Source organism: Myotis myotis, unplaced genomic scaffold (assembly GCF_014108235.1).
Source record: "Myotis myotis isolate mMyoMyo1 unplaced genomic scaffold, mMyoMyo1.p scaffold_m19_p_13, whole genome shotgun sequence".
Lineage (NCBI taxonomy): Eukaryota > Metazoa > Chordata > Mammalia > Chiroptera > Vespertilionidae > Myotis > Myotis myotis.
The window spans coordinates 46148477-46174327 of record NW_023416317.1 but is presented as its reverse complement, the minus strand read 5'-3'; the positions used below and the strand labels follow the sequence as shown (position 1 = coordinate 46174327).

At 44.2% G+C, this 25851-nt stretch overlaps 1 protein-coding gene across 1 annotated transcript in view; it reads left to right on the top strand.

The window, feature by feature from the left end:
• Positions 1–25851, top strand: part of GLB1 (galactosidase beta 1) — a 69211-nt gene that overhangs the window by 25895 nt on the left and 17465 nt on the right. Inside the window, 8 exon segments of the mRNA XM_036332869.1 lie at positions 1353–1533; positions 4841–4899; positions 6602–6723; positions 6811–6851; positions 11495–11607; positions 19184–19258; positions 21578–21667; positions 25155–25268. Of these exon segments, the coding sequence (XP_036188762.1) occupies positions 1353–1533; positions 4841–4899; positions 6602–6723; positions 6811–6851; positions 11495–11607; positions 19184–19258; positions 21578–21667; positions 25155–25268 (795 nt within the window).

The following is a 25851-nucleotide window of genomic DNA, read 5'->3' as shown; positions in this document are numbered from 1 at the left end:
ATATCCCAGGTGACAATAATTAGGGCAGGACCTTCCACCCACAACTTTGCTTCATCCAGTGTATGGAGTAGTCATCATGAGGTAATAGCCCTGTTCCTACTTGTTGCCGTGGAAGATCAACCACTTTAAAGGTCCGTGGTGCCTTGTTGCCTCACTAAGGAGCTTAGAGGATGACACAGTTACTCTAAAACTAGGATCTGCAGATGGCGGCCCATGAGCCAACTGGCCTGCTGCTTGTTTTTGTAAATAAAAGTCCATTGGAACACAGCCATGCCTATTATTCATTCATAGAGTGTCTATGGCTGGTTATGCACTACAATAGCAGAGTTGAGTATTATCTATAACTAGAGGCCCGGTGCATGAAATTCGTGCACTGGGGTGGGGGTTCCTCAGCCCGGCCTGCATCCTCTGCAGTCCAGGAGCCCTCAGGGGATGTCTGACTGATGGCTTAGGTGGGGAACAGGCTTAAGTCGTCAGTCAGACATCCTAGCAATGCCGTGGAGGCAGGAGAGGCTCCCACCCCCGCTGCTGCACTTGCCAGCTGTGAGCCTGGCTCAGGGCTTCTGGCTGAGTGGCATTCCCCCTGTGGTAACACACTGACCACCAGGGGGCAGCTCCTGCATTGAGCATCTGCCCCCGGTGGTCAGTGCGCATCATAGTGACCGGTTGTTCCGCCGTTTGGTCAATTTGCATATTAGCCTTTTATTATATAGGATTATCTACAATAGTATAGAACAGTGATGGCGAACCTATGACACGTGAACTCATATTTTTGGTTGATTTTTCTTTGTTAAATGGCATTTAAATATATAAAATAAATATCAAAAATATAAGTTTTTGTTTTACTATGGTTGCAAATATAAAAAAATTTCTATATGTGACATGGCACCAGAGTTAAGTTAGGGTTTTTCAAAATGCTGACATGCTGAGCTCAAAAGGTTCGCCATCACTGGTATAAAACATCACTACAATCCAAAAACTAGCATTGTGATTTCTGTTTTCTTTTTCTTATTCCTGGGCAGGGTACGTTTTTATGCTGAGTTGCTTTTTGGAAAATGAATTTTTGAGCCTGATCAGTGTGGCTTAGTAGTTGAGCATTGACCTATGAACCAGGAGGTCACATGCCTGGGATGCAACCTCAATCCTGATTCCCAGTTGGGGCATGCAGGAGGCAGCAGATCAATGATTCTCATCATTGATGTTTCTACCTCTCCCTTCCTCTCTGAAATCAATAAAAATATATATTTTTTTAAATGATTTTTGAGGACTGAGTGTAGGGGATATTTGTGGCATTAGAATGACTTCATTGGGATCTCTGGTTTCTTTTCACCCTCCTCTTTTTTAATTTGCAGGTTGAAAATGAATATGGCAGCTACTTTTCCTGTGACTATGACTACCTGCGTTTCCTGCAGAAGCGTTTCCACTACCACCTGGGTAATGACGTGGTTCTGTTCACCACTGATGGCGAAATGGAGAAACTTATGCAGTGTGGGGCACTGCAGGGGCTGTATGCCACCGTGGACTTCGGACCAGGTTGGTGTTTGTAGCAACAGAAAACCCAGCTGAGGCCATGCACGCAGGCTTGGGCTTTTGACCCAGCTGATGGCTCTGGGCAGCTGTTGTGCTAAGCGGCAGGGGCCTATTGAACGAGATTCCTCACATTTCCCTTTATCGAGTTGTTAAGATTATTTCATTTCTTTTGTAAAATATATTTTTATTGATTTTAGAGAGAGGAAGGGAGAGAGAGATAGAAACATCGACGATGAGAGAGAATCATTGATCAGCTGCCTCCTGCACACTCCCTACTGGGGATCGAGCCCTCAACTTGGGCATGTCCCCCAACCAGGAATCGAACCATGACCGGGTTCATAGTTCAGTGCTCAACCACACTGGCTGGGCGCTAAGATTATTTTCTTTCGGTTGATTCGGTCTTTAGGACAGGACCTCCGTTTGCAGTGCTGGCAGGCCTAGCCTGGAACCTGGAGCACTGTCCTCCCAGGCGCTGGCTGGCCCAGCAGCTGTTCCATCTGGGAGAAGCTCCACCCTGAGGCAGTAGCTGTTCAGGTTCCGACTGGGACACACTGCTCTTCTCTGCTCTCTCTGCCCCCCCAGTTGTGGCTGGATGCTCTGGGCTCTGTTGTGGCCACAGTGAACTCTGAGGTCAGCCACTGGCTGGTGTGTTGGCCTGTCAGCCCTGGAGTGTGGAAAGTAACTTTCATTACCTTCTGCATAACTCATAACCCCATGAACAGTCATGGGCCGGAGGTGGTTTGGTGGATGCTACTAAACTCGTCTTACCTGACTCATGAGTGCCTTGTAAGCTGCAGAGGTTCCACAAATGAAAGTTCAGGGGCAGCGTGGCTAGGATGCATCTGGATATAATATACATCTGGCTGTAACGAAAGAATCTTCATTTAGGTTGAGAGCAGCTTTTGTAGGGGACATGGTACAAAGGATCCTGGACTGAACTTTTCTTCTTCTCTTTATTTTTTGCTATGAAGAACATTATTATGACCATTGAATGTGATTAGATTATACATAGATTAGATTGTAGTATTGTATCCATGTTAATTTCCTGGTTTTTAATATTTGTATTGTGTTTATTTAAAAAATGCCCTTGCTCTTAGGAAAAGCACAGTGAAGTATTTAGGGGTAAAGGGCCATCATGTCTGCAATTTATTCTCAAATGAATTTTTAAAATATGTATAATTTATTTTTTAAATATTTTAATTGATTTTTTTTTTTTTAGGAGAGAGGAAGGAAGGGAGGGAGGGAGAGACAGAGAGAGAGAGAGAGAGAAACATTCATCAGTTGTCTTCTGCACACCTCCTACTGGGGATGGAGCCCACAACCCAGGCATGTGCCCTGACCTGAAATCAAACCGGCGACCTCTCAGTGTATGGGAAAACAGTCAGCCAACTGAGCCATGCCAGGGCAAAATATGTATATTTTTACATGAGAAATAAATTGACAAAGTAAATGCGGTAAAATGTTAACAATTAGAGAATCTGGGTGAAGAGAATATCAGTTTTTGGTACTATTCTTACAACCTTACTCTAAGTTTGCAGTTATTTTAAAATAAAAATTTATTACCCCCCCCCCAAAAAAAAAATACCAGTTCTTCAAGTAGCATAGAGACCTCACTGTTCTTCTGTCCAAGGAGTAAGACACTCATGCATGTTGCATGTCCAATACTTGCCTTCGCCAAAGAAGGATGTCATTATATTAAAAAAAATTTTTTTTATTAATCCTCACCCAAGGATATTTTCCCCACTGATTTTTAGAGAGAGTGGAAGGGAGGAGGGGGAGAGAGTCACATCAATTGGTTGCCTCCCATATGCACCACAGCCAGTGCTGGGGATCAAACCTGCAACCCAGACACGAGCCCTTAATCAGGAATCAAACCTGAGACCCTTCGGTGCACTGGCTGACCCTCTATCCACTGAGCAACATTGGTCAGGTGTAACTGCGTTTTTAAAGAGATTCTTCTATATTACCAAAACAAAAAAAGAACAGGCTTTAAGTGAATTGCGTGTTTCTAGAAACTGCTACACTGCTCAGAGCAATTGGTGATAACTCATCTGCAAAGAGCTGCACAGGAAGTGGCATGCCGGTTTCCTCCTTCTCTGGCACACCTCCCATCACAGTGATGAAAAAGCATAGACTTCTGTTGGGAGGAAAAAATGGAAGATTGTCACGAGTGTGTTGTAAGCGTTATTTGTAGGTGGGATGACAGCACGATTGCTGCTGTGGGTTGAAGGACAGACCACTGCAAGGCCAGTGTACCTGGGACAGGTGGGCTCATGGCAACTTCCTTCATTTGTGTGGAAGTGGGGCATTGGCTGAGGGTCAGGTCCTGGGCGGAGGCTCATGAGAAGAGAAACAAAAGACCTGAATGCCACCTGTTTCTTCATAGGGAGAAATTTACAGCGATACGTAAGTGATCTTTCTTGATCAGCACATTCTCTTCTGAAACCTGGCCTTACAGAGACCATTCGAGAGCAAGGGGTCATGCGGAGGTCTTGGCCGGTGTCACTTCCACTCGGGGACACCTGCTGTGGGCACTGGGTCATAGTTTGGGACCAGGGTGTCCTCTGTTCTGGTTGGAGAGACACTATCCATGCTCATTCTTTCACTGGTGTAAGGCAACCATGACCTCTCTGTGGAATTCTTTCTCCTTTTAGAGGAGGAAGGGAGAAGCGAAGACATGGGAGGACAAGACACAGGCATCCTAAGGAATATTTAGAAGGAAAGATGGAAAGCAAGTGGCTGGTGATGTTCAAATTAAAATTCAGAGGATATTCCATTATTTAGGGATAGACACAATTAGACCACATTCATCCCTTTGATTCGTTAATTAATTGGCAAATATTTGTGTCACTGTTATTGTGTGTGGCACTGTAGAGAAGCGTCCGCCAACCTTTTGGCCCTCACGGACCACGAGTGGTCTGCGGACCACTGGTTGCTGACTGCTGCTGTAGAGGAAGTATCTTTAGAGCAGGCCCATCCTGTGGGGAGCATCTGGGTCAACCAGATGTCTATGTGAAGAGAGAATCCCGTAAGATATGCCCAGGCTGTGGGGAAAGACAGGTGGAGAAGTCAAGCCTGTGACTTGAACTCCCCAGGCAGTGCGGTCAGGAAAGGCCATGGGGACCTGGTTCAGAGGGGAAGCAACGTTTTGTGGTCCCCACACATCCATTGGTCTGGGTGCAGCCTAAAGCTAGCTTGCAGGTCTTCCAAGCCCATGGGAGTGTTGAGAAGCTCTGGAACCTCAGGGCTCTTTATCTAACTTCTTGTCATTCCCATGACTGACCTTTCTTCTCCCTCTGATCATGTTCAGGTGCCAACATCACAAAAGCTTTCCTAATCCAGAGGAAGTATGAACCCAAAGGACCCTTGGTAAGAATTGGGGGTGAATGTGGAGAGACTCCTTGTACCAACTTCATTACAGTTGTTGAGAGAGAGGTTACATGCAGTAGATGGGGGGAGCAGACCCGTGGTTCTTCTGGCTCTGGGATTGTGGGGACACAGCCCACTGGACACATGAGTGACAGCAGCAGCAATGCTTCTGCTTGAACTGAGGCCCTGCCCTGGAGTGGAACAGATGGGGACTAACGCAAATGTCTTGCCATCCACTGGGCTCCGTGTTCTTGCCAACCTCACCTCACTTGTCCTCATGGCAACTCTCCTGGGTAGTATTATTGTCGTCCTTTTCAATGAGGCTCTCAGAACATGTGACTTGCCCAGGGTTGTATAGCTGGAGAGTGGCAGAGCCAGGATCTGAGTTTAGGTCTGTGTTCCCACCTATGTTCAGACCTTGGTACAAACAGCCTTTTCTGAAACTGGCCTCTGCTTAGCGAGCAGGGCAGAACCTGCACTCACAGACGTTGGATGGAGCTACTTCCTGAGATGAGGAGGCCCCAGAACATGTCCAGATTTCTTTTCCCTTCTCTAGACCAAGGGCTTGGCAGGGTAATGCCCAGGAGAAGCATGAGGGCTTGGGGCCTGCTTTGCAGAATGCTTGGACAAGTTGACCTCACTTTAAGTCAACCTGAGATCTAAAAAGCTAAGGGGTCATTTGGAGCTGATTATAACAATATTTCCCATCCAATTCTTTTTTTTTTTAATATATTTTATTGGTTTTTCACAGAGCAGAAGGGAGAGGGATAGAGAGTTAGAAACATCAATGAGAGAGGAAAATAGATCAGCTGCCTCCTGCACACCTCCTACTGGGGATGTGCCCGCAACCAAGGTACATGCCCTTATCCAGAATCGAACCTGGGACCTTTCAGTCCGTAGGCCGACGCTCTACCCACCGAGCCAAACCGGTTAGGGCTCCCATCCAATTCTTTTGCCCAATAAACTTTCCTACTGTATTTAAACTGGGGGATGGGTTAATAAAATTTTGATGCAATTATCTAACTTTTCAGGCATACTATTTCATCAGTGCCTAAGTTCTGAGTTTGGGCAATGCTGTTTACTAGGTTAAGCAGTGAATGTCAACTCCCTTTTCCACCTGCCCCTCAGTGGGGACCCTAGAGCAATAGTTACAGGGCAATAGCCCCAGGATTTGATGGTCATGACTCTAGCCCAGTGATGGCGAACCTAGGATACGCGTGTCAGAGGTGACACGCGAACTCATTTTTTTGGTTGATTTTTCTTTGTTAAATGGCATTTAAATATATAAAATAAATATCAAAAATATAAATCTTTGATTTACTATGGTTGCAAATATAAAAAAATTTCTATATGTGACATGGCACCAGAGTTAAGTTAGGGTTTTTCAAAATGCTGACACGCCAAGCTCAAAAGGTTCGCCATCACTGCTCTAGCCTAACCTCCACCTCCCTTTCTCTTTTTTTTTTTTTTTTTAAATATATTTTATTGATTTTTTACAGAGAGGAAGGGAGAGAGACAGAGAGTTAGAAACATCAATGAGAGAGAAACATCGATCAGCTGCCTCCTGCACATCTCCCACTGGGGATATGCCCGCAACCCAGGTACATGCCCTTGACCGGAATCAAACCTGGGACCCTTCAGTCCGCAGGCCGACGCTCTATCCACTGAGCCAAACCGGTTTCGGCTCCCTTTCTCTTTTTAGATCAATTCTGAATTCTATACTGGCTGGTTAGACCACTGGGGCCAACCTCACTCAACAGTCAAGACTGAAGTGGTAGCATCCTCCCTTCAGGATATACTTGCCCGAGGGGCGAATGTGAACTTGTGAGTGTTCATTTCTGGAGGGAAGGGTGTCCCCCCACAGCTGTGGGCTCACAGTGAAGTACTGTCTGTTCTCCTGTTTCCTTGTAGGTACATGTTTATAGGTGGGACCAATTTTGGCTATTGGAATGGTAAGAGCAATTTAACATCTGTTTATAGAAGCTTCTGCTAAAATGTTTTCTGGTGCTTGATTTTGGGGGAGAGGGGATGCCTACAGACAATTTTATTTTCTATTTGTGTTTATCATCTATATTTTCTAATATATAAAAATTGCCTATATAACTTAAGAAATAATTTTTCTTTAAAAAAAATTTTAAGGGTCATAAATTATGCATTTAGGAACCTTATTGTTTTAAAGCAGGCTGGCTAGGCAGGCCTTGGTCACAGTCTCTGGCTATAGCTCACATGGGCATATATCTTCTGTTGTGATCTTTTTTGTTACATTTCGTTTTGGGGAAATATAATTCACATACCATAAAATGTACAATTCAGTGGTATTTAGTATATCACAAAGTTGTGCAACCATTTCTGCCGCCTAATTCTAGCACACTTTTATCAGTTCACAAAGAAACCCCATACCCAAGAAATTCCCCATACTCCCTCCTCCCAGCCCCTGGCAACCACTAGTTTACTCTCTATAAGATTTGTCTATTCTGGCCATTTCATATAAGTAGAACCATACAATATGTAGTCTTTTGTGTTCAATTTATGTTATTTAGTATAATCTTTTCAAGGTTCATCTATATGGTAGCATGTATCAGTACTTCATTCCTTTTTATTCCATTGTATGGATGTACGACATGTTGTTTATTCACTCATCAGCTGATGGGTATTTGGGTTGTTTCCACTTTTTGGCTATTCTGAACAATGTATGAATATTAATGCATAAACATTTGTTTGAATCCATTTCAATTTGGGGATGTATGTGCCTAGGAGCAGAATTGCTGTGTCACATTGTAATTCTATATATTTATATATTTTTATGTTTTTTTATTGATTTCAGAGAGAGTAAGAGGGAGGGAGAGAGAGATAGAAACATCAATGAAGAGAGAATCATTGATCATCTGCCTCTTGCACGCTCCCTATTGGGGATCAAGCCTGCAACCTGGGTATGTGCCCTGACCAGGAACTGAACTACGACCTACTGGTTCATGTGTTGCCACTCAAACACTGAGCTACACCGGCCGGGCTGTACCTCTATATGAGGGAACTGCCATAGTGTTTTCCAAAGTGGCTGAACCATTTTACATTTCTATATGGTCTTTTTTTTTTTTTTTTTTTGGTAGGAAGATTAAGACAAAATTATCTTCCTTGCCATTAATTTTTACAAAGACATACAGTGCTATTGGCCTTCTTCTAAGCCTCAATCCCCACCTCTCTTTATATCTGTATTTTTCTCTCTGAATCATTAAGGATCCTCTACTGTTGAGTTTTGAAGGGTTAGTTTGGACCTAAATCTCCTAAGATCTCTGATTGTATACCCTCTGCTCTTCATGAATTTCCCCCTTAGAACTGCTGTCTTTTGTGCAGGGTGGGGTGGGCTAAGAGAAGCCTTAGCTTCCAAGTATTATTAATGTTATTACTATTGTTAGAGCCAAGAAGTGGAGGTATTGCAAAACTCGAATGTTGCTGGTTGAAAGACAATAATGTGCAAGATTGGTAGTTGAAGTTTTAGATTGTTTCTCTGTATCTCTGTCTTCTCATTATAAACAGTAAGACTTTGGGATTCTTTTTTCATTCAGTAGCTAGTAATTCTACCTCGCTTCCATTCGTGGAATTCAAATCCAGGAATGAAGACGGATATATTTAGGAACTTTACTATTCATGATATATTTTTAAATATCTTACTGTTCTGCTTAAAACAATACAGTTTTAAAAATTAGAAACTATGAAAACTACCACTGAGAAAAACAGAACTTGTCTTTCATCCTCTCCCTCGCTCCTTACTCTGCCATAGTTCATGAGAGTCTCTTTTCCACCTCTGTTTTCCCACTTAGTCCTTATAGCAGTCTCAGCGGGGCTACGATTACCAACCCACTTTATTGATAGAAAAGCAGGGGACACAGCAAGTCCACAGGTCTCCCCCACAGCTTGCAGGGGTGGAGCCTGGACTCAAAGTCAGGTCTTGGAAAGCTGGTCAGTGCCCTTGGGCTAACCCCTTGCAGCCCGAAGCCCCTGCCCTACTCGTGAACGCCAGGCCCCTGACCTGCCGTGTGACCTGGTCTCTTAGGGGAGATGAGGGAGAGCCAGTCTGCTTCTTAGCCGCTGTCCTTCAGGCCAGCTTCCCAGAGGAGAGCTATGAGAGAAGAACGTCATGAGCTCACTGTTCATCCTACCCAACATAGGTGCACATACATGTGCAAGTATGTGCACCACACTATGTGCCTGTGTGTGTCCCCATCTGTCTGAGGGGCTCCTGTGGGCTCCAGGCTGTCCTATACGTCTCACACCACGTGGAGAGCTGTTTCTTTGCCTTCCTCACTCGCACTCCCTGATGTGGAGAAGGGGCTTGAATTAGCAGTTTCTCTATGACATATTGCTGGTCTGAAGACATCCGGAGAAATAGTCTGCTGGTAGGAATGGAACAAAGACTTCCTTTGCCAGTCCATCCTTTAACCCACCAGACAGCTTCCTAGCCTGGGTTCCCTTGGCCTGTAAAGTTTGCTTCTGGAGGGCACACTTGTTTAACCCAGCTGGACAACCCATAGTGCTCCTCTCCCACCCCTAGAAGGGTGGGGAGGCCTCTCGGGTCAGTGAGGCCACACCTACTTCTCAGGTGCACGCATTGTCTCCTGTGCAGCGAGAGCACAACCACTACCACTTGAGTACTAGAGAAGGGACCACAAAGAAGGTGAGCTCCTTGCAAAAAGGGATGTGGTTTTCTTTCTCATTGCTTCTCACGGCAAAGGATGTGTTTTATCATCTGTATCCCCAGAGGCGGGCAGACCTGTTGGCAGGCAGCTGTCTCTGATTAATAAGAAATGAGGGGAGTGCCTGGCCGGTGTCACTCAGTGGATTGAGCGTCGTCCTATGCACCAAGAGGTCCCTGGTTTGATTCTCAGTCAGGACACATGCCCAGGTTGCTGGCTCCATCCTCAGTACGGGGCGTGCAAGAGGCAGCCGATGGATGTTTCTCTCTCATCAATGTTTCTATCTCTCTCCTTTCCTCTCTCTAAAATCAATAAAAACATATTTAAAAAAGAAAGAAATGGGGGAAAGTAACATGACGGGATCGATTCAGTTGGTTTAGGTGTTCCAAATGCAGATTCTGTGCAGAGAACTAATGAGAACTAGTTTGGCCTGGTTCGTGCCATGTGTCAACTCCACTACCAGAGGATCACCCAGGACAGATCCATCATTGGTGAGCTGTGGAACCATTTGAAGGACTTTGTTACTAAATCATAGGTGAACTCTTGGATTTGGGGCCTCATTTACTTAACACTTAGGTTGGATATAAGATTGTTTAAAAATAACATTATTCTCTCACACTTACATTGCAAATTGCTCTCTAAAGCAGAAGAGAAAGGGGAGGCGCAGAGTCTGGCTGGTCCTGGGACAGCAGGGAGCCTATTAGAAATGCCGAGTCAGGTCCCACCCCAGGCCTGCTGAGTCAGAATCCCAGGCGGGGTGTAGGAGTCTCTTTTAACAAGCTCTCCATGTGACTTTTGTGCTTGGGTGACTTTTCTAAGTACTGGCATATGGTCCCAGCCAAAGTTGCACACAATCTCCCACCTGTGAATATCATGTGTGACAAGGTGGCAGGACTGAGCTGAGGGCGGCACGAGGCTGTGATGTGGTTTCACAAGTGGCTTAGCTGATTCTAGAGGGAGCTCTGCCTGGAGCTAGGATGGCAAAGGGACTGAGTTTATATCCCCACTTGGGCAGCTGTCAGATATGGGCTTTCCTGGGAGGGTTGTAACTGTAAGCAGGGCAGCCCGGCAGAGGCCATGACCAGAGAGGAGCCCATCTGAGAGCCGTCAGCAGCCAACACTCCCAGTAGCTGGGGAACAAGTGAGTACCTTAGTCCTGGAGAGCAATGGGAGAGGCACACCAGGCATCCTGTCTAGTCTCCACAGAAGCCTTAAGATCACGTTAGAATCTCTATGGGCTCATCATCTGTGTGCAGTCATCTCCCACTTTGTTTGGTCTGATAACCCTCCGTTGTTTTCTGCCGGTCCTTGGCCAAGTCACCTGTGTCTCCCCCACTGACCTTTTCTCGGCCACACAGTTCGAGATTATGCAAAAGACCACAAGGTTAGCAGTCAGAGATGCAGGTCATGCCATAAGCCCTGCCATGCCTGGTTGTGCTGAACAAGTTTTGTAGAGAGTTTCAGATTCTCTCTGCTTGTCCCCTGGCACTGAGATCGCTGGGGTCGCAACTGTGAGCTCTGTTGAGAGCAGATGGGGAAAGCGCTCTGTAGATTCCACGGTGCTTGGCAATGGTCTCTTGTAGCAAGAAACTGATTTCTCTAAACCTTGCATCCAGAAGGCCACCTCTGTGTGGCTCAGTTGGTTGAGCGTCGTCTTGTGAACCATAGAGTTGCCTGTTCGATCCCCAATCAGGGTGCATGCAGGAAGCAACCAATTGATGTTTCTCTCTGTCTGTCTCTCTAAAAATCAATTTAAAACATTTTTTTTTAAAAAAGAGAAAGCAATTGGTTCAAACATGTCCTTTATTTTTCCTCCTTCCATAATGCTGAGCTCATGAATCCCAAAGAGTTTGTCCCAGCCCAGGGCCTCCAGGAGTAACCAGTGGCACCTTTTTGTCTTCTAGGAGCCAACATGCCCTACCAACCACAGCCCACCAGCTACGACTATGACGCCCCCCTGAGTGAAGCAGGGGACCTCACCGAGAAGTATTTTGCTGTGCGAGATGTTATCCGGAAGGTGGGTGCTTTGTACGGACTGCGGTGGGCTGGTCTAGGGCAGAGCCTGCCTTGGACTCACTGTGCTCTGTAGACCAGCGGTCATCAACCTTTCAGACCTCACGGACTACGGTTTGGCAACCGCTGCTCCAAAGGTTTCCTTAAACCAGCGGTCGCCAACCTTTCGGATCTCATGGACCACCAGTTGGCGACCGCTGCTGTAGATGACTTCGAAGGATGGATGCAGGGACACATCAGATAGACTTGGCCTTGAGTCCTGGCCCCAGCCTGATGGAGAATGAGCCTACAGACAAGTTGCTCCACTAGTCTATTCATTTGTAAAACTGGACCATTAGCACTTGGGTATGGTGTCAGGATGAAAAAGAACCTAGGTATGGCTCATGTGGTCCACTAAGAGGTAGCCATTACTATTATTTACACTAAAGGTAAGAAAATGTATGTCCAAATAAATCGCTAAAATGTGTCATAGAGAAAATCTGTGGGCAGTGGAAACAAGGTTCAAATGTGAGCTGTCAGCAATCCCTCCTTGTTCTGTCTGGGACAGTGTGTGCTGTTGCTTCTGGCCTGGCACCTGAACTGCTTAGTCCTGCTAACACTGTGACCTTTTGAGGCATCTAAAGCCCCAGGTGGGGTTTCCTGTCTCTACTGTGGGTTAAAAAAAAAACCCACAGTTTTTCTGCTCAGTCACCTGAGTTTTGAAATTAAAAAAACACAGGTTTTCTGCCTATAAATGGTATGGACTATTTTTTTGTTTAAGTATGCTGTCTCCATTTAAGCCCACATAGTAAAATCTATATTATGTAATATGTTAAACATATAGAAAAATGTGTTCTATACTTATCTACTAGTAAGAATTTGTCTATGTCATCTAAACTTTCGAGTGTCTGGTTAAAATGTTCCTCATGTGTTTTTATTATGGGCTTGATCACTGTAGAATTTGTAATGATAACTCCCAAGCTCTCTCTTGTATGTCTGCTCCCTTTCAAGCTCTCTGTTCCTATCTTTATTATTTCCTTCCTTTATTTGAAGCTTAGCTTTTTAAATTCAGCCTTTCTTCTTTCCTACTATAAATATTCAAGGTTATACATTTCCTTCAAGTACTTCTATAGCTCCATCTCGTAAATCTTAAGATGTAATATACTTATCATAGTTTTCTTCTAAACATGCTTATTTTGATTTCTCTTTGACCCTTGAAATGTTTAGAAGTGGGTTTTTCAATTATTACACACTAAACAATTGTCTAGTTTGTTGTTTTCTAACATATTTGCATCTGTTTGGAGCAAGTAGTCCTGTATGATATCTTATACAGAATGGAGCAAAAGTAGGTTTACAGTTGTGTGAAACAGCTTATTCTTGTATTATTATTTATTAATTATTATATTTTTTCATATAAAAAAAAACACCTGTAAAAACTGTAAACCTACATTTGCCCCACCTAAAGAGGTGTTAATCTAAACGCAGACAAGAAAAAAAAAGGCAATTCGAAACCTCAGGGGAGGAAAAAGAACACAAAAGGCTTGCCCTGGCCAGTGTGACTCAGGTGGTTGATCATTGCCCCATGCACTAAAAGGACACCAGTTCGATTCCCAGTTAAGGGCACATGCCCAGGTTGCAGGTTTGGTCCCCTGTTGGAGTATATATGGGGGCAATCAACTGATGTTTCTCTCTTACATCTTCCTTCTTTTCTTTCCACTATTTTTTAAAATATATTTTTATTGATTTCAGAGAGGGAGGGAAAGGGGGGGAGAGATAGAAACATCAATGATGAGAGAGAATCATTGATTGGCTACCTCCTGTACAACCCCTACTGGGGATCAAGTCTGCAACCTGGGCATGTGCCCTTGGCTGGAATCGAACCTGGGACCCTTCAGTTCACAGGCCAATGCTCTATCTACTGAGCCAAACCAGCCAGGCTGGCTCTCTCTCTCTCTCTCTCTCTAAAAATCAGTAAAAACAATCCTCAGGTAAGGATTAAAAAAATACATATATTTAGGAATTAAATTTAGTAGTGTTTGGCAACTAAGTTAATGCAGATGAGAAAGAATAAGGAGTTGTTGATTTGTCCAGGTTATAACCTTCATTGGATAACTGAGTGGGTATTGGGGTCAGCAACTCAGAGAGAGGATTGCAGAGAAAGCACAGGCTGGGGATAGAAGGGGAAGTAAATTCAGTCCTGGGCTTGTTCAGCTCAAGAGGCCCCTGGTGACATCCAGGTGGAAGTGTCTCTCCAGAACCTCCAGAAAGAAGTAGTTAGGACAGGCTCAGATTCTGGGGTCAGCAATGGAAGTGGAGGCTCAAGTCCAGGGAAGGTTGCGATTGGACATGGAGAATTGAGCAAGAAGGGTGGTGGGCCAAGCAAAAGACAAACCCGGGGATCCCAATCATATTAACCAGGGGCCCCAGCAAGATGAACCCATGAAGGACATAAAGACTTCAGAAATTAATGTAATTCAATAGTTCATCATAAATTATAGCTTAACCTCTAGTCATCTCTTCCCCCTTTCCTCTTGGATACTTAAGTTTGGGAGAGAGAAATAAACTACTTTAAAAGTGGGCTCTTTCTTCTGAGATTTTGTAGATGGGCAGTGAGCTGGTTTGTTAAACAATACTCAAAATATTTGCTTGCATCGAGAGAAACTATGGGATTATAAGTACCCCCATATCTAGCTCTCCCTGCCTCTTTCCTTTACCAAAGGCTTACAAAGTGGAATGTATCTCTTCTTTAATCCATTTCCAGAGTTAGTTGGGTGGTGATGGGCAATATCTTTCCCTGACCTGGACACCCAGGGATGTTAATTTCCCACCAGGCTGAACAAGCCCGTGCTTAGTGGTAGAAGCTTCAGGGACCCTTTGCATATGACTCTTTTTTTTTTTTTTAATATATTTTATTGATTTTTTTACAGAGAGGAAGGAAGAGAGATAGTTAGAAACATCGATGAGAGAGAAACATCGATCAGCTGCCTCCTGCACATCTCCTACTGGGGATATGCCCGCAACCCAGGTACATGCCCTTGACCGGAATCGAACCTGGGACCTTTCAGTCCGCAGGCCAACGCTCTATCCACTGAGCCAAACCGGTTTCGGCTGCATATGACTCTTTTTAAAAAATATATATTTTATTGATTTTTTACAGAGAGGAAGGGAAGGGATAGAGAATTAGAAACATCGATGAGAGAGAAACTTCAGTCAGCTGCCTCCTGCACACTCCCTACTGGGTATGTGCCCACAACCAAGGTACATGCCCTTGACCGGAATCGAACCTGGGACCCTTGAGTCCACAGGCTGATGTTCTATCCACTGAGCCAAACCAGTTAGGGCTGCATATGACTCTTGAAGGCATGACAAAGCTCATGACATTTGCATTTTGTAAGTTATTCTCTTTGGTGTGGGTAAACTCAACCAGACATGGTTAACACTTTGACCTCGAGGGTGAACCCTCTGGTCCATTCATGTTGTTTCAGATGGCAAAATTTCGTTCTTTTTTATGACTGAGTCATAAAAGAATGATTGATTTTGAATTTTGAGTCAGTATACAGATAAAGCGAGGACCTATGGCCACCGCACAGACTGTTTTAACCTTGACAATGTGAAAGTATAGCTGATGGTTTTGGAGACTGGAGTAGGGAGGAGAGCTCAGGGAAGGATGTAAATAGCCTTGTCTTAAAGTGTGGACACAAAGGATAATCTTTTTTTTTTTTTAAATATACTTTATTGATTTCTACAGAGAGGAAGGGAGAGGGATAGAGAGTCAGAAACATCGATGAGAGAGAAACATCGATCAGCTGCCTCCTGCACACCCCCCACTGGGGATGCGCCTGCAACCAAGGTACATGCCCTTGACTGGAATCGAACCCGGGACCCTTCAGTCCGCAGGCCGACGCTCTATCCACTGAGCCAAACCGGTTAGGGCAAAGGATAATCTTAATTGATGGAACTAAGAAACAAAGGTATAGATGTTATTTAAATCTGCAGAGCTAACCAGTAAAGAAACTGAAAATGGTGATGAGGCCATGTTGACAAGAAAAGGAGTTAAGAGGAGTTAATAGTACAACTGAGCTAAATTCTCATGTATTGAAGAAATGATATTTTAAAGGGATCTAGCAGGCCTGGCTGGTGTGGCTCAGTGGTTGAGCATCGACCCATGCACCAGGAGGTTGCCAGTTCAATTCCTGATCAGGGCACATGCCCAGATTGTGGGCTCCATCCCCAGAAGGGGGCGTGTAGGAGGCAGCTGATGGATGTTGATGTTTCTCTATCATAGATATTTCTGTCTCCCTCTCCCTTCCTCTCTCCAAACTTAATAAAAAAACATTTAAAGCCCTAACCAGTTTGGCTCAGTGGATAGAGCCTCGGCCTGCGGACTCAAGGGTCCCAGGTTCGATTCCGGTCAAGGGCATGTACCTTGGTTGCGGGCACATCCCCAGTAGGGGGTGTTCAGGAGGCAGCTGATCGATGTTTCTAACTCTCTATCCCTCTCACTTCCTCTCTGTAAAAAATCAATAAAATATATTTTTTAAAAAAAAACATTTAAAATATGCATCTAACAAGAAATTGCAGATAAGTATATTACTTAGAGGCCAAAAGAAGCAAAAATAGGTACAAGTAAATGATTTGTAAATGATTTCCTCTGAAAAATATAACTAAGAAAGTAGTGAGTCAGGAGACTATTGCTTTTCCTTAACCAGTCTTTTATCCTTTTCTTTTTAAAAAATTACTATTTAAAAAGGTAAACAAGAAGGAAGAAAGCAAGAAAGAAAGAAATGTAAGGATCCTGAAAGATCATAATACAATCGACTTGGAAATGCCAGATGTACCTAGACCTTGCTAAGACCTAGGATTTACACCCATATTTCCCGACGCTAATATGTGTGCATGCACACATATTTAATAGGGTTTTGTTATTTTTAGTTTTTTTTTTTTTTTTTTTTAATCTTTATTGTTCAGATTATTACATTTGTTCCTCTTTTTTTTCCCCCCATAACTCCCCTCCTCCCAGTTCCCGCCCCACCCTCCGCCCTCACTCCCCACCCACTGTCCTCATCCATAGGTGCACGATTTTTGTCCAGTCTCTTCCCGCATCTCCCACACCCCTTTCCCCCCCAGGAATAGTCAGTCCATTCCCTTTCTATGTCCCTGATTCTATTATAATCAACAGTTCATTCTGTTCATCAGATTATTTATTCACTTGATTCTTAGATTCACTTGTTGATAGATGCATATTTGTTGTTCATAATTTGTATCTTTACCTTTTTCTTCCTCTTCCTCTTCTTAAAGGATACCTTTCAGCATTTCATATAATCCTGGTTTGGTGGTGATGAACTCCTTTAGCTTTTCCTTATCTGTGAAGCTCTTTATCTGACCTTCAATTCTGAATGATAGCTTTGCTGGATAAAGTAATCTTGGTTGTAGGTTCTTGGTATTCATCACTTTGAATATTTCTTGCCACTCCCTTCTGGCCTGCAAAGTTTCTGTTGAGAAATCAGCTGACAGTCGTATGGGTACTCCCTTGTAGGTAACTGACTTTCTTTCTCTTGCTGTTTTTAAGATTCTCTCTTTATCTTTTGCTCTTGGCATTTTAATGATGATGTGTCTTGGTGTGGTCCTCTTTGGATTCCTTTTGTTTGGGGTTCTCCGCGCTTCTTGGACCTGTAAGTCCATTTCTTTCACCAGGTGGGGGAAGTTTTCTGTCATTATTTCTTCAAATAGGTTTTCAATATCTTGCTCTCTCTCATCTTCTGGCACCCCTATAATTCTGATGTTGGTACGCTTGAAGCTGTCCCAGAGGCTCCTTACACTAACCTCGAATTTTTGGATTCTTTTTTCATTTTGCTTTTCCGGTTGGGTGTTTTTTGCTTCCTCGCATTTCAAATCATTGACTTGATTCTTGCGCTCCTCTGGTCTGCTGTCGGGAGTCTGTATAATATTCGTTATTTCAGTCCGTGTATGCTTAATTTCTAGTTGGTTCCCCAATATAAGATCGAGGGTCTTATTAGTTTTCTTGTAGATCTCATTAAGTTTATCGGCAGCTTCTAAACAGTTCTTGAGAGACCTTAAAAGTGTGGTTCTGAACTCTATATCTTCCATTGACAATTTTGTCCTGTTTCTTTGTCTCCGCATTTTGTTATGCTTCCTTGGTGCACCCCCTAGTGGTCTTTGTTCGCAGTCTTATAGTTAAATCTTGATTGTTGTAGCTAATTCCAGGGAGGGTTTGACCTCCAGGCCAAGTGGCTATGAGAATCAGCTGTGTCAGCAGTGAGAGAACTTCTGTCCTCTAGGGAGGTGCTAATCTGGCGTTTGCCTGAGGCTATCCGGCAAATGCCTGTGTGCAGGGCTTGGGCGGGGCGGGTCGCACAGAATCAACAGGGTGGGCCGGAGAGAGCAGTTATGGCGGCTCTCAGTCCTGTCCCCAGGGGCTCTGCCTCTCTGAGTCCCAGCACCCGCTGCAAAGCTCAGAGAGAAAGCTGCACTCGCTCTGACCGAAGCCAGACAGTCCCGCTTCTCCCGTTTGAGTCTGGGTCCCTAAAGACTCGCCCAGATCTGGAGCTCAGAGTCTGCGACTCCCTCCCGATTGAAAACGCCAACCGCGCCCTCCGCCGCCAGCCCGCTCCGCGCACTCCGCACCTCAGAATTTGACTTCAGCACTGCGCCTCCTCTGAGTGTCCGTATGCGTTTCTCTTTCCTCCTAGTTGTAGGACTTCCACTCAGCCAGTGTTCCTGTGGTTCTGGGTGATGTCCCTTCCGTTTTTTGGTTTCACTTTTGAAGTAGTTGTTCAAAGCAGCAAACTCCGGCGTTAACCTATGCCGCCATCTTGGTTCAGATCTCAGTTTTTTTTTTTTTTTTAATTTAAAAATAACTTCATAAAATTTTTAAAACTTACCTAAAAGTTTCAAGAATGAAAATTGTACAGAGAACACTTGTGTATTTCTCACCCAGATTCACCCATGTCAACATTTCACTCTATTTGCTTCATCATTTACCCCCGCCTCCCTCTTATATTTTCTAAACCATTGAAGGATTGCATCTATCATGACCCTTTATCCGTAAACACTTCAGTGTATGTTTCATAAGAATAGGTCGGAATATGCTTGTATGTAACCATGGCAATTTTAACATTGATACAAAATTTTAACCTACCAATATGATTTAATCTACAAAAAAATATTTGTCCTACTCTATCTAGGTTCCTTCCCTCCCTTCAGATGCTGTCCCTTTTTCCTTTTCTTCCCCAACTCCAGTTTTCTGCTGCCACCCTCATTCTCTCTACTTGTTTTTGCTCTCTGTCTTGAAGTCTTTGTTCTATATTGACTTGAATGATTCCTAGAGCTGAAAACACAGACATACACAGACACACACCTGGAAGTAAAACCTTACCCGGATCCTGTCCTGGGAGAAAGTCTTTTGTTCCTTTGCCTTTCCAAAACATCACTGGCACTGTCGTTTCCATCTTTGACCCTCCTTTGGAAAAATGAATTAAATGAATTAAAATTTTAATTTAAAAATGAATTAAATATGTTTCTGAGGGCTTAACAGCTCCTTTTCTTTTTTTTTTTTTTTTTTTTTTCACTCTGGTTTACAGTTTGAAAAAGTACCGGAAGGCCCTATCCCTCCGTCCACACCAAAGTTTGCATATGGAAAAGTTGCTCTGAAAAAGGTAAGAAAAAAAAATAACAGAAACATTGAAAGTGAGGAAATGGAATTTAGAAGTCAGTGAAAGTGTTACGCTGGGGAGCCGGTTCATTATTTTTCTGTGAATTTGTTTTCTGTGAGACTGACGGGGAAGATGGTGTTTCTGAGAAAACGGGGACATGGAGGCGAGAGGATATGTATGCGTGTTGACTGGGTGAGCAAACGGGCATGAGCAGGAGTAGAGAGGTGTCCTAGATCATACAAGTGATTTTGGTTCCCTTATCAGTTGCCCAAAGCAGTTTTGGGATCCTTTGTGGGAATAACGTGACACCTTGTTGTTATGGCTGGTGAGATTCTTTTTTATAATTCACTATTATCTTAGGGGGTTCTTAAAAGCCACAGACATTTTGATAGGGTTTTGCCCTAATTACACACTCCCATCTCAGAATCAGTTTTTGTAATCTGTAGTTTATATGGTAAATGAGACATCACGGGGGAAAGTCAGAAATCAATCATAAATAAGAGTTAGAGACATTTTATTCCAGGAAAAGAGAAAAGGAAGAGAGATTACGTTTAATAGTCAGGACTGACGTAAGCCGAAGTCAGTTTGTTTTTTTAAAATATATTTTATTGATTTTTTACAGAGAGGAAGGGAGAGAGATAGAGAGTTAGAAACATCGATGAGAGAGAAACATCGACCAGCTGCCTCCCACACACTCCCCACTGGGGATGTGCCTGCAACCAAGGTACATGCCTTTGACCGGAATCGAACCCGGCACCCCTGAGTCCACAGGCTGACGTTCTATCCACTGAGCCAAACCGGTTAAGGCAAGTCAGTTTGTTTTGACCATCTCTGTCTTCAGGTTTTCCCCTTTTATAATCCCTAACTCCTACATGTGATAACTCACAAGCAAGAGAGAAAAAAAAACATGAACAATTGCATATTTCTTAAGAATCTTAATATTCTAAAATAGCATCATACATTTTTATCTTTAAGCCAAATACCAAACATGATTGTATGATTTTTCCATTCATGAAGCCCTTTGATATTATGGTGGGTTGAGTTCTTGTAACTTTTTCCACCTAGCGTCAGATGCGTGTGTTACATTCTACAGAGGACGTGGCCGGTCTCTCTGCCTGAAAGGCATCTTTCGTTAGATTAATCAAAGGAGAATCACACTTGTAAAGGGAGCATCTTCTGCTCCTTCACTGCCATTGCTACTTGAGGAAAAGTTCGTTTGTGGGGTTTAGAGCCATGAGGATTTTTTTTTTTATACAACAGAAAATAACTGCAACTGTTTCATACAACGTCATTAAAACAGATCTAGCTCAGTACCCAAAGCACATTCTGTGAAAGAAAATTGTGTGAGCAGAAATGGCTTTTCCTTGTTAATACTGAAGAGAGCAAACCTGCATCTCACCGAATTAAATGTATGTGGAACGTAGTTATGTAGGCTAAAACCTTTGACCGTGAGTTGAGTTGTCCAAGTGGGAAAACGTCCTTGTGAGTGGCTGAATGGATAGAATTGTACTGAAGATATTTTTCCCTCGGTGCTGCACATCAGCAAGGTAACCATGGGAAGTGCTTATACAATTCCTAACCAGTGCCGTGCCATGCAAAGTCCTGGGTTTGGAGCCAAACCTACCTGCAAATCCTGGCTTTGCCGTTGCTCCAGTGAGCTTCTCTGAGTCCCTAACAAGAATGCCCGCCTCACTGGGTAGTTGTGAGGATTCAGTGAGGTGTGTGGGTCAGGTCCTGCCTCCCCTGGAGTTCGCTGGGCACCCGTTGTTGGGTAGCTGTTATCATTGTTCTTCTTGCACCTGAATGAGCATCCTGCGTCTTGCAAGAATACACAATCGTTTGGATTGAATGTGTGTATTTATTGAGTGGCTCCTCTGTCCTGGGCATTGGGGCGGTGATAGTCTGTAAAGGGATCCAACTGGCAAATGATACCGAAGGTGTGCTGTCGACAAATTCAGAGGGCGCAGTCGGGTTACTTCCCTCAGGAGTGCTGGGGGACGCTTCAGAGGAGGCAGCCTCGAGCCTCTGTTTTCATTTATTTTAAGGGCCTTTTCTATACAGGAGGTTGTACTTGCAAGCAGGTATGTTTGAAACGCTTCTTAAGATTCCCATCAGTTACTTTTCATCAAAAGTTAGGGAACTGCGAGAGATGATTAAAGGTGACTGGGGAACTGGAGGACTGAGTGGAATTTGAACCACTTAGGTTTATTTCAGGGTTTGGCCAACCCCACTGGTAACTTGGATAATTTGCAAATGACATTCTCCATTCCGATGACCAGGGAGGGGCGGCAGTGAGTGAACGCTGCTTTTGTTTCTTTTCAGTTAAAGACAGTGGAGGAAGCTCTGAACATTCTGTGTCCCGCAGGGCCTGTCAAAAGCCTTTATCCCTTGACATTTATCCAGGTGAAACAGGTAGGCCTTCAAAGGTAATGCTTCACCTTCCTTCTACTTGGGAAAATGTGTGTTCTGCCCTGCCCTGCAGTGTCTGTTCTGAGCACAGGACCAAAATAGTAAGCGGCTAAATTAGACCCACGGAATCGAGCAGCAGAGCCCTGGGATCTCTGTAGCTGTGATATTGCACATTAGCCCGATCTGTCCTACGTTCCCCCTGTTTCTTATTCTCACTCAAATAAATTGTAGCTTAACCTGCTTCAGCATGATTCTGCCCAAGCTATATATTGAGTGCACTTCTCATCTAATTAATCTTTATTACTAGGTACCAGTGGGGAAACCGCTATTTTTTTATTTTTTAAATACATTTTATTGATTTTTTACAGAGAGGAAGTGAGAGGGATAGTTAGAAACATCGATGAGAGAGAAACATCGATCAGCTGCCTCCTGCACACTCCCTACTGGGGATGTGCCCGCAACCAAGGTACATGCCCTTGACCGGAATCGAACCTAGGACCCTTGAGTCCGCAGGCTGACGGTCTATCCACTGAGCCAAACCAGTTAGGGCAGAAACCGCTATTTTATACTCAGAAACGACAGCTTAGTTATTTGTCCTTAGTTAGCGAAGTGTAAGGATGGTAGATTAGGTTCTTTGAGATTCTTTACTAGATTAGGTTCTTTGAGATTCTTTTTCTGGCTTTTGAAGAGAACAGAAAGCAGGCACTTTGTGTGTGTGTGTGTGTGTGTGTGTGTGTGTGTGTGTGTGTGTGTGTGTCTTAAAGTGTGTCTAATCTCTAGATTCTTTTTCTGGCTTTTGAAGAGAACAGAAAGCAGGCACTTTGTGTGTGTGTGTGTGTGTGTGTGTGTGTGTGTGTGTGTGTCTTAAAGTGTGTCTAATCTCTAGGCGCTGCCCCATCTTTAAGAGCTTTTCCAACTTTCTGTTTTGGGAAATTTCATATTTAGAAGAGTTGCAAGAATAGTACAACCAGCACCCATATAGCTTCCTCCTAGACTCACCACGTAGTAACATTGGCCTCGCTTGCTTTATCTTTCTGTGTGTGTATGTCATCAACTGCTGGTCTGGTTGTTTTCTTTTGTTTATTATTATTATTATTTTTTACCATTTGAGTTAGTTGTCACCATCATGACACTTCACCCTTAGATATTACAGCATGTATCCCTTAAGAAAAAGGATATTATCCTACAGGACCACAACATAATGATCATACTTAAGAAATTTGATATTAACGCAATCCAGTTATCTAATAGGCCTTCCATAGTCAAGTATCCCTGGTTATTCCAATAATGTCCTCTATAGCTTATCTTTTTTCAGTCCAGTTTCCAATCCATGATCATGCATTACATTTAGTGACAAAGCCTCTTTAGTCCTATCAGGACAATTCCTACGTCTTTCTTTTCTCTCTCTCGTCACATGAACTTTTCTGAAGAGTTCAGACCAGTTGCTTGGTAGACTGCCCTTCACTAATTCGATTCAGCAAAACATTTTTGGCACAAACACGACAAAGGTGATGTGTCCTCAGGGTGCCCATAACGTCAACTTGTCCCTTTGTTACAATTGCTAAGTTTGATAACTCAGTTAGGATCTCAGCCCCATTTTTTGAATGGGGTCTGCCCTTTTGATTTTCTGTATCGATTGCCTTCTGGAAGGTGTCTGAACAATAAGATGATAGAATCATAGCAAATCTGATCTTAGTCTAGTGTGTTTTTGCCTTCAATTACTATTCCTACACTTGGAACGTTTCACAAGTTTTACAAGAATGTCTTACAGGTGACTATGTTTACACGTGTGAAATTTTACAAGAATGTTTTATGCCAACAGCTCTGGTGTGTGATAAATAAAGTGAATGATTACGGTCCCCCACCCCCTAGTTTTTCATTCACATTGAGTAGAGTTCTTTCTCTAATTTGAGCACGCACTGGCTGTGTGGTCATGTCTCCAGCTATAAATCAGAACATGCCTTCTCCACCTGGCAGGGCATGGAGCGCATAGGAGAAGACATGGACACTAGAGCAGCTGCCCCCTGGGACGTGAGCTCCAGGTTAATGTATAGACACGCACACTGTGCTCTTTCTCAGGCCCCTCTGCTTTCTGATCTTGGACCAAGGCAGCGCTCTCGGATTGGGTGGGGTGCCCTGAGCCCTGGCTGTTTCAGGTCTGGGGCAAGCCCACACGTGTTTATTTCCAACGAAACCCATGGAGGCCACAGCTGCGGGGAGTGGGGTGCCACCCTGGTACACCCCCACCCCCAGCCTCGGAGGCCTCAGCTCCACCTTTGTGGGGAACATCGCAGCTTCCGCTCCCCCCTAGGAAGCCTCCCCGTTTTCCCCAGCCTTGGAGTTAAGACTTACAAGAGACAGATGGAGACTTGGGGTCCGAGGGAGGCGTTCTTGAAGGTTCAGTGGCGACACCAGGGGCATTTCTTGAGTTCAGGCCTTTCCTGCAACACAGGAACATAGTTAACACTGTTTTCAGCTCCTCCAAATCACCTTTCCTCTTGCCCGAGGTGCACGTCCTTGCTTGCTGGGCCCTGGAAGTGAGGAACTTTGTCTCTGGTCCATGAAGGATTTGGATTCTTTCCACTGACCTAGGGTTTGGTCCAGCTCACCCTGGCTAATGTCCACAGCAGGCAGGTCCCTCCGGGCCCTGGGTGCTGCTGCCGCCGAGGCTGACTGGGGCCTCCCTTTGGAGCAGGGATACCAGCACCTAAAAGTCTTTTCTGACTTAGCAGCAGGCTGCACCCATTGCTCACTATCTCCGTTTCCCCTACTCCTCCACTTTACACAGTTTCTGATTGACTCTTGTTTTGTATGTTAGAGCAGATTTAGCCCAAGAACCTGGAGAATGATTTACCGAACATTCTTGGCGTTGTTGTTATTTGTCTTCTTTGTTTGTTTTTTGAGATTCCATAAGTAACCTTCGATGTATGGGATAGGATTCCCTTCAGTGATTCAGGGCAAATCACTGAACACATTCCAGGGTCCCGTTTCCTCATGTGGAAAAGGATGTTGGATGAAAGACTCTTCAGGGTTCCCTGAAGTTTACTTCTGTGATAGTTATTCCACGATCTAAAAACTGGGTTAGCTCAGTGATTAGAAAGTCGGCCCATGGACCGAAGGGTCTCAGGTTTGATTCCCGGTCAAGGGCATACAGCTCAGTTGCAGGCTCGATCCCCGGCCCTGGTTAGGGTGCATGCGGGAGGCAACCAATGTGTCTCTCTCACCTCGATGTTTCTCTCTCTCTTCCTCCCTTCCACTCTCTCTAAAAAATCAATGGAAAAAAATATCCTTGGTGAGAATTAACATAAATAAACAAACAAATAACTCAAGCCAGTTCCCTTCTTTCAGATTGAATTTTCCCGAGGCGGAGGAAGCATTTCAGTTCCTTATGGTTTTAGAAGCATCACTTACACTCAGATCGAGGGTGACCAAGTTCTCCTAAAACAAATTGCAAAAGTGATGGATTTGTCTTTCATCCTTTTCTCACCAGTATTTTGGGTTTGTGCTGTACCGAACAACACTTCCTGAAGACTGCAGCGAGCCAACCCCTCTCTCTTCACCCCGCAGGGGCGTCCACGACCGGGCCTACGTCTCCGTGGATGGGGTAAGAGTGGCCTCCAGACGGTGTGTCTGCCCCACTGGGGATGTGTGGTCTGCACTTGGTATCATGGCGTTGGAGACCTCTGTCCTCCTTTTCAACCTTAGGTTCTGCCCCTCTTCTTGTTGCCCCTCAACTGTGCCCTTCATTTGCTGACATGGCCTCCCTCGTGCTCCATCTGCTTAATACACCCCCTCACCCTTCTTAACCTGGAGGGCCCTCCCCAGGGCCCCACCTTCTCGGAAACCTTTCTGGACTCCCCAGCCCAAGGCCATCCCATGTCTTCTCGGCTTCTGGAGGACAGGGTCCGTTTTGTATACACCAGAGGGGTGACTCATTTATGAAAAATAATATTCTGAAGAAGGATTGCTCATGACCGTTACAGCTACAATCCACAAAGAACTTTGTTTCATAACAAAGATATGTTAGGGTTTCCATTCCTCTCAGTGAAACATTCATGTGAAAGAAGACACAAAAAGAGTTTCCTAACCAAGAAAATTGGTTCAGAAGATTTCAAATTAAAATATTTCCATTCCAGTGTCATCCGCGGCTTTATTTTCAGTGGAAGCAAGTTTCTAAGTCATTATGT